Raw genomic sequence first — 13,181 nt, 5'->3', positions numbered from 1 at the left:
GAGTGTGACTGAGTGTCCTTTTTATACGAAGCAACTGAGGGACATGGTTTCAGGTTTGAATTTAGTCAGTTTGGGTTTGAACCGAATCTTAGTTCTGCGTCTTATTTGGTGTTTCTTGAGCAAGTTACTTCAACTGAGAGGAAGAACTAAGTTATCATAGTTCTAAACTATGAGTATTTGGGAGCATAAACCAGCCCTTGGCTGTGTCCTACATATGATCAAAAGATGGGCAGGAGCCCAGAGGTTCCTAAGGGCCCCTTAGCCCAGACTGCTGTTTCATGGCAGGAGGGGCGAGACAGAAGGTTGACTGGCATGTGTGGCAGTGCAGACAGAAAAGCGAGGATGAAAGACATAAAACCAAGGGGGTTAGGCAACCAATCCCGTGAGCCAGGGTACGGGGGACCGAGGTGTTGCTGATTCCCAGGTGAAACAGGATGTCCTCCACAAAGATAAGGAACTGTGGGTTATGGTTGGGGGATGGAGGAGGCAGACAGCAATGAGGAACAGTGTTGGTCACACAGTAGGTGCAGTGAACATCTGTTGAATGACTACTGCAGGGACTCCCCTGGTGGTCCACGGGTTAAGACTCTGTGCTCCTAGTGCAGGCGACACAGGTTCAGCCCCTGGTCCGGGAAGATTCCACACACTGCAGAGCAACTAAACTCATGAGCCACAACTACTGAGCCTACATTCTAGAGCCTGGGAGCTGCAACAAGAGAAGCCACCACAATGAGAAGCCCACACACCAGAATGAAGAGTAGTCCCCGCTTGCCTCAGCTGGACAAAGCCCATGCACAGCAATGAAGACCCAGCACAGTCAGAAATAAAATAGAGAAAGGAAAAAAAAAAAAGAAAGGAATGGGGAACCAGAAGAGAGTCCTGACACAAGGGCCCAGAGCAAGAGAGCAGGTGCAGCAGGGAGGAGAGGCGAGACTCTGGGGATGATGAGGGCTGGGAAAATGGGCCCCCGGACGGGACAACTGGGAGAGTAGCCTGGGGTGGGGCGGGGGCAGCTCTCTCAGAGCATTCTGATAAGGAGTGGAGGTGGAGCCAGACTACAGACAGGGCAGGGTGGGGGCAGAGCAAACGGAAATAAGAGTGGAGAAATGAATACAGACCAGTCTTTCAAGGGTTTGATCACTGAGGTTACGATTCAGCAAATGCCTTCAATGACAGGCAACGGGGCTGAGACCAGAACCTGCCCTTCAAGGAGCAGGACTCGTTGTGGTGTTAGGTTGAAAGTGCCGCAGGGTGCTTTGGGTGATGGAAGGAGAAAGAAAAGATAATCGTTGAGGAAGGGAGGGAGCATCAAAGAGGGGCTGATTTTCAGTGGGAAGAGTTGGAACAAACACTGTCTCTGCCTGAGGGAAAGACAGGTGGGTTCTCCTATTTCAGGTCCCTCTGAGCCAACAGAATGGTGGGAGACTTGCCCACAATATTAAACTTCTGTTTCTCCCCCTCAGAGTACAGAGGTGAATGTACTTCATGATGCATGACCTTTCTCCACAGGATGTTTACTCATTCATAAACCTCAGAGTCTACCATGTCTTCTGTTAGCCAATCTGTCCTGGTGTACAGATGGTTAAAGTATCGAGATGCTTCATCTTAAGGACATTCTACATGGTGTACCGTTTACCTTGCCACTGGAGACCTACCTCGGTTGGCTGGTCAGCTGGTTGTGGGATCATGAGCTGGTTGTGGTGCTGGAGCACCATCTTCAAGTAATCTAAAACGGTCTGGCAGGGCACTGGGTGGAAGAAATTGCAACAATTGCACATGAGCTGAACTGTGCTGGGAAAATAGAAAGCTTTAAAGGTTTAAAAAGATTTTTGATGTAAACATCTGAAAAAAAAAAAGACTCATTTTCTAAAGGAAATAGAATCTTCTTTCATTTGACATCCGCAGTTATTTCAGTTTGTAAACATGGAACAGATGCTACAGTTTGGGGAGAAATTTTGGGTTCAGCATAATTTAAGTCAAACTGACTCTAAGATGAATTTGGGTCAATAATAATCATGTCACATTGAACAACTCACCGAACAGACATGTCTTCTTTGATTCAAGTTGTAACATGAGCACCTGATGGTGCTTTTGAAAATTAACGTACTGAAGACTATAATGTTTCACTCTTTTTAAATTGATGATACAATGCTCATTATTAGTGCCATTCATCCCTAGTTCTTCAGGAAAGCAGTAAGTCATGCACTTTAGACCTGCTTCCTGACATGGACATGCCTGACCATGTAGCTCATCCCCTCTCCAGACACTCACCTGATCTGGTCCAATTCAGATTCAGTCAGTATGTATATCATTAACTGTTGTACTGTATTTTTTGAGGCATAGTCTTATAGAACTATTGAATAATTACAATAAAACCGAACACACTAGCCCAATATAGAGCCTGACATATTTTTGTATCACTGCAGAAATAATTCTTACACCTTAAGATATTAGAGCCCTTTCTGGAGTATTAACTAATTGCTTTTAAAGGTCTTGGTAGCTTAGTTAATAACCTAATTGACATGGATCATTGGCATTATCTGTCCTGGCTCTGTGTTTTCTTAGGATGTTTTTGTCACGTTACAGAAATAGTAAATATTTAACCTAAACCCTAATTTTAAAGTATTATCACTGAGCTTTCTTCACTTTTTTTCTCACTGTTTTTTTAAGAGAGCAAACCGAAGTTATCATCTTTATCCCCTGCTAATAGCTCTGGGTTTTTTTAGGTGACATTACATTGCAACATAAGAAATCGAACACTATATCAACATCTTTCGGGAGAATTTGAATGATAAGTAGAAGTAGGTTAGGAAACTTTTCTTTTTGCCATAGTTTCTTAAATAACATCCTTATAGATTTGTCTTACAGATCGGTGTCACAAGTCACTCTTGCATAGTCATCTGAATATATTCTTTAAATTAAAGAAGCATTTTGGGGATGGCCACAAAAGTCAACAAAAAGAAGGCATACGTGTTTCAGTTTGAAGCAGGACTTTTACTAAGCCAAAGTTTAATAAAACCTGTCAAGTATCTCCAATTTCACCACCCTTATTAAAAGCCTAACTCACTTTAAAGTCCATCCTGGTGTAACTAAATCCTGTGATTTACAATTCTGCCAGATCTCGCCCAAATTCCTCTTAAGGGGTGCACTTACTGAATAACAGTTCTATGTTCTGATAGACACTTTTACCCTGGATATGGCTGAGTAGAGTTTGAGTCACTGAGAGCTAGAAAATCCACTTTCTAAACAATACCATTTCTGCTCAGGTATGCAAAGTTCACGGAAAAGTCTGAGCAAGTTAACTGAATTACAAAGTTATTTCCCACATTACTAGAGTTCCATAAACAGTCCAACCCACTTGCTGACGCCATAGTGAGTAAGAATGAATCTTCTGGCAATGGGAATTGATTACAGGAAAAAAGTAGAAGACTTGAGAAGCTAATGGAGACAGGAAACAAGTTTGCTATTGAGTTCTAGCTTTTCACTAACTGTGTGGCCTTTGGGACTCCATTTAACTTCTGTGTCTAAGTCTCTTCTATACATTGCCAAATATAAGGGTTTCAGTAGCAGCAATGCAACTGTACATATGTCACTGCATTGCCAAGTGACCTGTGTGAGGTATTACTCTGGATTTAGTTTGGAAGTTTTAGTAAAATTTGTAAATACTCACTGATTGATTAGGGTTTGAATGAAACTCCTTTGGCTACTTTATCCATATTTTACATATGTTTACAGAAAAAATGTTTAAGAACAAAATGCTTAGAAAACTGAATATTCAGTGTGACCTCAACCGTGTTAAAAATAATTATGTGCAAAGAGAAGAGACTGGAAAGAAATAAACCAAAGTGTCAATAATTAAAAATGATTTTAAAATTATTTTTAAAAACTAATTTAAAATAATTAAAAACTTTATCCTTTACCATCCTTGTAAAGACCAATTTAAAAAAATTTCTACCGTAGGCATGGACCATAATAACTTCAAAGTTGTTTAAAGAATGTCTACATAACTGTTATCTCCCCTACCTTTGCCATCTATGACCTTCAGTGTTGCCTGTATAGGCCTGGAGGCAGACTCTCCCATCTCTACACCCCTAATATTCAGGCAGCAGTGCTAACCTCTGAGCAAGGCCAGCTAACCCAAACATTCTGGAAGAAAATGGAATTTAACCTGCATTTACAGGCCATGGGGCTCTACTGAAGGCAAGTGGGTCCCGTGGGCTGATATCTGGGCACAGGGCTGAAGCCAGGAACACTGAGGACAAGGCTCAGGTCTAGCTACCTAAATCGACTCCGCAGAGCTGGCTGTTGTATTGTCTGAAAGACTTGTTAAGTAAGGTTCTTCCACGGAAAACTGCTGTTTTTGCCCTTGTTAAGGGTGCTTGGGTGTCAAGTACCTAATTTTCCTGGCAGATCATTGCATTAACATCTTGATCAGCTTCTCTTCTTGTTCATTCAGCATTATCTAATCTACTCTGCTATGTAATTGTTTTTAAAGACTCAAAACATTTACTCGAAATACAGCACATACTATTTTATAGGGAGACAAATTATTTACCATCCTCTGACAAGCATACCATCTGTGTGCTGTATCACCTTTAAGTGTCTGTCCTAGTCACACTGTCTCTGGAGAGTATAAGTTCCTGAATTGTAAACATCTAGAAATAAACAGTGAGCTTTAAGTATTACTCAGCCTACAGATACATGGCTATTCTCTTGATAATGAAAATGTTGTCTCTGATTAATTTAATTGATATGTATAGATGTTATAACAGAACATGCCTGAAACTGGGCTGGAAATCAGGGATAAAAGGATAACTCTGACTTAAGTCTCTGCCCTCAAGAACCTACATGGCCTGCCTTTCCTTGTACCAAGACACCAGGAGAGACAAAGAGTAAAAACTTGCCCTACTACTGACTTCAACAGAAGCAAGCATGATGTACTATTGAAAGTGGTTAATTCTGCCTGGGAACTGGGGGAGGGGTTTGTTAGGGAAGTGTCACCTGACTAGGGTACTGAAGGATGAGTAGGAGTTCCTCGAGTGGAGAAAAGGGAGGGTATGTCCTTAGACCGGAGGGACAGCAGGAGTTAAGGGAAGATCGGAAGCAAGTGGTAAAGAATGTGCCTGCCAGTGCAGGAGACGTGGGTTCGATCCCTGGTTCAGGAAGATTCCCTGGAGTAGGAAATGGCAACCCACCTCAGTATTCTTGCCTGGAAAATTCCATGGACAGAGGAGCCTGGCAGACTACAGTCCATGGCATTGCAAAGAGTCAGACCTGACTGAGTGAGTGAGCATGCAGAAACAAGTGCATGGAGGTTTAGGAATCACAAACTGTGCAGAGGGGCTGGAGCACTCGGGGTATGGTGGGAACTGAGGGGCGAGCCTCCAAAAACGAACAGGAAGACTCAGGTAGTGAAGGACATCATGTCGTGCCACACTAAAGGTGCTGGAATTTACTCCATGGACCATGTGAAGCCAAGAGGCATTCAGCAGTGGGCTTTTTCAACTGGGAGAGCCTGGAATTGAATAGATACTGCAAGAGGCCATGTTCTGAGTCAGGCACGGATGAAAGCTATGGGGAGAGAGAGGAGGACTCCATACCGATGGGTATATATGAGGTGGAACCCAAAGGACAGAAGACTGACATGAAATAGGAACAGTGATGCTTATGAATGGAGCTGAAGTTCCCCACCTGGGTAACTAACTGAATGCTGACCTCTTTACAAGGTTAAGACCACCACTACCCATCTAAGAAAACCACTTAAGATTTCTGTATTCTCAGGCACAGGACAGTGTCCGTCTTGGTCTCTTAAGGTTGCTCGGTATGGAGTGTTTCTTAGAAGATTTAGCAGACACTTCGTTGTTACTTGATGAACTTAATTCTTCAGCATTCCAGTGTTACTAACCTCATGTTACAGAAAACAGAAACTGAGGCTCAGAATCGTTAAGTAATTTGCCCAAACCACTGCTATCAAGTAGCAGGAGCAGAAATCCAAACCCAGGTTTGACTCTGAGGCCATTTTCTTCAGCTCATGCTCTTTTGTGTCCCGCAGTCTCACAGCTACAGCAAGAGTTGTGTGACTTTTTCCAAATTCTAAGTCAAAGAACTCAATTGTTTACTCCTCTGTTCCTATCACTTGCTCTAATTTGTTTTTACTCAGAACATATTTGTATCTCTTCATTCTCCCTAGAACGCCCGCATTAAATATGATCACTGTGTTACTCAGGACCGGAAGTCGACCTGAGCCTTCTCCCGCAGGCACTTCTGGCACGTGCGAGCTGGAGGGCAGTGAGAGCATGGTAGGTATCAGCAGAGACACTGCAGCTCCTCCAAGGGCTTTCTGTTCTTGCAAAACTAGTTATCCAAAAACGGACACTGATTTATCTTCTTAAAATCTTCTTAGAATATCCTTACTTAAGATCAGACTGCATAATTCAAGGTTAGTTCTCTAGCGTGTAGCCTTGTGAGTTAGTGCAATTAATCCTCATTATTTGCAGACTCTGTACATTTGCCTACTCACTAATGGACTTCCCAGGTGGTGCTAGTTGTAAAGAACCTACCTGCCAACGCAGGAGACGTGCGAGACTCAGGTTCGATCTCTGGGTCGGGAAGATCCCCTGGAGGAAGGCTTGGCAACCCACTCCAGTATTCTCGCCTGGAGAATCCCATGGACAGAGGAGCCTGGCGGGCTACAGGCCATAGGGTTGCAAAGAGTCGGACACGAATGAAGTGATTTAGCACACACACATGACTCACTGACATGAATTTGTAATGGTCAAATTCAAATTTGGGGTGCTCTTGTTGGCACTGGTGGACTTTGGCAGGTCACCAAGAAACCTGAGTTGCTGGAATCATACACTCCCGGCTGAGGCTGAAAGGATACATTCTACCCGCTTGTTTCAGCCCTCATGTGACAATGAGGGTTCTTTTCATGGTCTATTTAGTGCCATGTTTGTTTCATTTTTGTGCTTTTCCTGCATGGTGATTTTGCTGTTTAAAAGGGGTCCCAAATGTAGAGTTGAAGTGCTGTCTAGAGTTCCTGAGCACAAGGCCATGATGCGCTTCAAGGGGAAGATGTGTATTAGATAAGCTTTGTGCAGATGTGAATCACAGGGCTGTGAATTCAGTGTCAACCGACCAGCACTATATATTAAATAAGGCCTCTTTAAACAAAAACATGCTTAAAATGAGGTTATGAATTGATTGGCTGACAAAAACATTGTGACCTGAGGCTGCACAGAACTACAGTGAATAACAAGAATCGACTACATTTTGAGGGTGGAAGAGGGTAATAAACTAGCTCTGTAAAATGTGAACATTAATTTTTGTTTGGAGTTATAAATTGAGATGATCAAAAATGTACGTTTAAAAAAGTAGAATGTTCTTTAATATCAACAGTTAAGTGTACCTTCCCTATATCTGCATTTATAAAATTTCAAGATATTTTTAATGTCACAGCTATTTTACTTTGGAAGTTATCATTATTTTTAAAATTTTATTGAAGTATAAGTTGATTAACAATATCATGTTAGTTTCAGGTATACAGCACAGTGATTCAGTTATATATGCATGAAAGTGAAAGTCACTCAGTCATGTCCAACTCTTGAGACCCCACGGACTGTAGCCTGCCAGGCTCCTCTGTCCATAGGATTCTCCAGACAAGAATACTGGAGTGGGTTGCCACATCCTCCTCCAGCAGATCTTCCTGACCCAGGGATCAAACCTGCATTTTTATGATCTCCTACATTGGCAGGCAGGTTCTTTACCACTAGCGGCACCTGAGAAGCTCTCAGTTATATATAAATATGTATATATCAGTTCAGTTCAGTCATTCAGTTGTGTCCAACTCGTTGCAACCCCACGAATTGCAGCATGCCAGGCCTATATATGTTTTTTCCAGATTCTTTTCCCATACAGGTTATCACATAATATTGAGCACAGTTCCTGGTTCTACATAGCAGATCCCTTGTTGGTTATCTATTTTGTATAGAGTACTGTTGGAAGTGGTTTTTTAATTACCATATTTTATGTTTTTAATACCGACATTTTATCATATTTTAAAATCTCTTAACTTGGTGTTCAAAGACAATTATAAAGGGCAATTAAGATTTAAAGTGTTTTTTCTTCTTAATGGAACATAAACTATTGGTGTGTTTTACATTCAATGAGGGTTGAAATTAGATGAAATATGGTATTTTATACGCATCTCCCTTATGAGTTCCCTTTAACCAGTGCTGACTGCAAGCTTTCTAAATGTGACTACTGTAACCTGCCACCTTTTGCCCATCATTTTTCTTCTTTTAATAACCTCTCAGCTCTTTGTATCCCTGACCCAATATCTTCCTTTTGTCTTTTTTCTTTTAACCTATTTCTTTAAAAAAATTTAAACTTCTAAAGACTTTGTAATTTCTAGTGTGATGTAGTGTCTAGTGTAATGTCTAGTGTAACTTCTAATACAAAAGAAAATGTGCTAATGCTACTTCTTGGGATAAAATGTTTAGTTACCTACATGTGCAAATAACTCTGGAAAGTAAGTTAGAGAGTACTTTCTAGAAGTCCCTCACTTGCATGTAGCTGATAATCAATACAACTTTGTTGGATGTTTCATAAATAATACAATAAACAAAGGCTGTCTCAGGTGCAATCTCAAGAATGACAGAATGATCTCTGTTCATTATTAAGGCAATCCATTCAATATCACAGTAATCCAAGTCTGTGCCCCAATCACTAATGCCAAAGAAGCTGAAGTTGAACGTTTCTATGAAGACTTACAAGACGTTCTAGAACTAACACCAAAAAAAGATGTCCTTTTCATCATAGGGGACTGGAATGCAAAAGTCAGAAGTCAAGAGATACCTGGAATAACAGGCAAATTTGGCCTTGGAGAACAAAATGAAGCAGGGCAAGGGCTAACAGAGTTTTGCCAAGGGAACGCACTGGTCATAGCAAACACCCTCTTCCAACAACACAAGAGATGACTCTACACGTGGACATCACCAGATGGTCAATACTGAAATCAGACTGATTATACTTTTTGCAGCCAAAGATGGAGAAGCTCCATACAGTCAGCAAAAACAAGACAGGGAACTGAATGTGGCTCAGATCATGAACTCCTTATTGCAAAATTCAGACTTAAATGGAACAAAGTAGGGAAAACCACTAGGCCATTAAAGTATCAGTTCAATTCAGTTCAGTTCAGTTGCTCAGTAGTGTCTGACTCTTTGTGACCCCATGGACTGCACCATTACAGGCCTTCCTGTCCGTTGCCAACTCCTAGAGTTTACTCAAACTCATGTCCATTGATTCAGTGATGCCATCCAGCCATCTCATCCTCTGTCATCCCCTTCTCCTCCTGCCTTTAATCTTTCCCAGCATCAGGGTCTTTTCCACTGAGTCAGTTCTTCGCATCAGGTGGCCAAAGTACTGGAGTTTCAGCTTCAGCATCAGTCCTTCCAATGAATATTCAGGGCTGATTTCCTTTACTATGACCTAAATCAAATCCCTTATGATTATACAGTGGAAGTGACCAATGGATTCAAGGGACTAGATCTGATAGACAGAGTGCCTGAAAAACTATGGATGGAGGTTTGTGACCTTATATAGGTGGTGGTGATCAAAACCATTCAAAAGAAAAAGAAATGCAAAAAGGCAAAATGGCTGTCTTAGGTGGCCTTACAAATAGCTAAGAAAAGAAGAGAAGTAAAAGGCAAAGGAGAAAGGGAAACATATACCCAACTGAATGCAGAGTTCCAAAGAACAGCAAGGAGAGATAAGGAAGCCTTCCTAAGTGAACAATGCAAAGAAATAGAGGAAAACAATAGAATAGGAAAGACTAGAGATCTCTTCAAGAAAATCAGAGATACTAAGGGAATGTTTCATGCAAAGATGGGCACAAGAAAGGACAGAAATGGTATGGACCTAACAGAAGCAGAAGATATTAAGAAGAGGTGGCAAGAATACACAGAACTATATAGAAAAGATCTTAATGACCCAGATAACCACGATGGTATGATCACTCACCTAGAGCCAGACATCCTGGAGTGCAAAGTCAAGTGGGCCTTAGGTAGCATCATTACAAACAAAGTTAGTGTAGGTGTTGGAATTCCTGCTGAGTTATTTCAAGTCCTAAAACACGATGCTGTTAAAGTGCTGCATTCAATATGCCAGCAAATATGGAAAACTCAGCAGTGACCACAGGACTGGAAAAGGTCAGTTTTCATTCCAAACCCAAAGAAGGGCAATGCCAAAGAATGTTCAAACTACCATACAATTGTACTCATTTCACATGCCAGTGAAGTAATGCTTGAAATTCTCCAAGCCCAACTTCACCATTACGTGAACTGAGAACTTCCAGATGTTCAAGATGGATGTTAGAAAAAGCAGAGGAACCAGAGATCAAATTGCAGAGAATTCCAGAAAAACATCTACTTCTGCTTCACTGACGATGCTAAAGCCTTTCACTGTGTGGATCACAATAAACTGTGGAAAATTCTGAAAGAGATGGGAATACCAGACCACCTTACCTGCCTCCTGAGTAACCTGTATGCAGGTCAAGAAGCAACAGTTAGAACCAGACCTTAACAACGGACTGGTTCAAAATGGGGAAAGGAGTACGTCAAGGCTGTATACTGTCACCCTGCTTATTTAACTTATATGCAGAGTACATCATGAGAAACGCTGGGATGGAGGAAGTACAAGCTGGAATCAAGATTGCTAGGAGAAATATCAATGACCTCAGATATGCAGATGACACCACCCTGATGGCAGAAAGTGAAGAACAACTAAAGAGCCTCTTGATGAAAGTGAAAGAAGAGAGTGAAAAAGTTGGCTTAAAGCTCAACATTCAGAAAACTAAGATCATGGCATCCGGTCCCATCACTTCATGGCAAATTGATGGGGAAACAGTGGAAACAGTGGCTGACTTTATTTTTCTGGATTCCAAAATCACTGCAGATGGTGATTGCAGCCATGAAATTAAAAGACGCTTACTCCTTGGAAGGAAATTTATGACCAATCTAGACAGCATATTGAAAAGCAGAGACATTACTTTGTCAACAAAGGTCCATCTAGTCAAGGCTATGGTTTTTCTAGTGGTCATGTACAGATGTGAGAGTTGGACTATAAAGAAAGCTGAGCACCGAAGAATTGATGCTTTTGAACTGTGGTGTTGGAGAAGACTCTTGAGAGTCCCTTGGACTGCAAGGAGATGCAACAGGTCCATCCTAAAGGAGATCAGTCCTGGGTGTTCATTGGAAGGACTATGTTGAAGCTGAAACTCCAGTACTTTGGCTACCTGATGCAAAGAGCTGACTCACTTGAAAAGACCCTGATGCTGGGAAAGATTGAGGGCAGGAGGAGAAGGGGATAACAGAGGACGAGATGGTTGGATGGCATCACCGACTCAATGCACATGGGTTTGTGTGGACTCCAGGAGTTGGTGATGGATAGGGAGGCCTGGCGTGCTGCAGTTTTTATGCAGTCACAAAGAGTCGGACACGACTGAGTGACTGAACTGAACTGAGCAATGATTTACTCCTGACATAGACATTTCACCTGCACAAATTCAGGAAAAAGCAGGTGGAGTGAACCCCAAATTTGCTCTGGAAGTTTATCAAGGACAGATGGCTTGCCAAATATTCAGGTTTAGGAACTGGGCAACAATAACTCTGCATGTGTGTTACCTGTCCTTGCACTGTGAAACCCTTACTCACAGTTCTGAATGGCTAATTTAAGAATCTGCAGTTGGCTGACCCCAGGACACCGTGTTCTCCCCTAATGAAACAGCAGTGGGGAGTAAGATACAACATACTCTTTTGGTATTAAAACCCACAGTTAATGGATCATAATTCACACAACTGTGAAAGTTGTAAAATTCCAATCTGTTAGCTGCACCCGTATCTCTCTGACCAGGAGAAACCAACAGGGCTCTGGTTCTACCGCATTCTCCTGGGTTCCGCCAGTCTCTCTCCTGTAATCAGTCTGCCTGGCGGGGACGATGCCAAGACTTTGCATCTAACTCCAGAGCTCAATTGCAACAACCAAGAATGGATTTACTTCACCTCTTGCTTGTCTCTCACAGGACAAACCACACTCTAACTCCAAGATATTCTGAGCCAAACCTTAGCACTATCTGGGAAATGTTTTAAATGAAAGGACAGAAGGAAAGTAAACTTTTGGTTTGGCACTTCTAATAGACAAGTGGCTAACTTTCGTCAACATTTCCTTCTTTCTACATGAGCTGCCAAATTGTGTGATGCAAAGACATCGAATAAGGAAAAGAACATAATTTCTATTTCTATTTATGGATCAGCCTTAAAAATTTTAAATGTATTATGTTTTACTTTGAACATAATATATTAGTATAGTAGTACATGCATATAAATAATCAATGGATGTGTACACTGGTGAATACATGCCCCCAATTTTTTATCAATAGGCTGCATGATTAAAAAGGTTTTAATGTCTCTTGGTTTTCTGGCCATTCCTTGCAGCTTGTGGGATCTTAGTTCCTGGACAAGGGATTGAACCCAAATCCTTGGCAGTGAAAATGCAGAGTCCTAACCACTGGACAGCCAGAGAATTCCTATAACAAAGGTTTCACTGTCTGATTTATTTAGCATTGCTATATATTCTTTTTTTCAATTTTTTAAAAAAAATTGAATATAGTTGATTTATAATATTGTGCCAGTCTCTCTGCAAAGCCACAGACACATAGCAATGAACTCAAAGCTATATACAAAATCAGAACCTTTCCAAATAAGGAAAAAATGGCTTTGCAACCCACAGAAGATCTTGCCATAAAGATGACTTCACCACTCTGCAAACCTAGTGTCACTAGACACTAGAGAGGCAGTGAATGCCTCTGTTTAGCCAGGAGCACAACTAGTTTGGGACTAGTTGATCTTGGAGCTCTATCTTTTAGTTCACAGTTGCTTGTTAACTTTAACAGGAGTTTGTATGCTAAAGAAACCACACCTGTTGAAACTTAACAAGAAAGGCGAGAGATTAATGGAATAGAAGAGACAATTTGTTCTCTGAGTGCTGCCTTTGTAGGTGTCATTTCATTTCAATTTCTATCACAGACTGATAAAACACATATATCAAAATCTTTACAGATACAAAAGCTATTTAAAAGGAACAGGATCACTTTTTGACGAAAACTCAAGCCCATAGCACATGGC

At 41.4% G+C, this 13,181-nt stretch overlaps 1 protein-coding gene across 3 annotated transcripts in view; it reads right to left on the bottom strand.

Moving 5' to 3' along the window:
• The window catches only part of BEND4 (BEN domain containing 4), a 34,715-nt gene that overhangs the window by 9,365 nt on the left and 12,169 nt on the right, over positions 1–13,181 (bottom strand). For all 3 annotated transcript variants that reach the window (XM_081523935.1, XM_081524110.1, XM_081524019.1), the window contains exon 3: positions 1,656–1,747. In XM_081523935.1, coding sequence (XP_081380061.1) covers positions 1,656–1,747 — 92 coding nt within the window. The remainder of the gene's footprint in view (positions 1–1,655; positions 1,748–13,181) is intronic.

Source organism: Giraffa tippelskirchi, chromosome 1, assembly GCF_054371585.1.
Source record: "Giraffa tippelskirchi isolate mGirTip1 chromosome 1, T2T-mGirTip1v1.2.pri, whole genome shotgun sequence".
Lineage (NCBI taxonomy): Eukaryota > Metazoa > Chordata > Mammalia > Artiodactyla > Giraffidae > Giraffa > Giraffa tippelskirchi.
The sequence above is the reverse complement of the archived record's forward strand: the minus strand, read 5'-3'. Positions and strand labels throughout refer to the sequence as shown.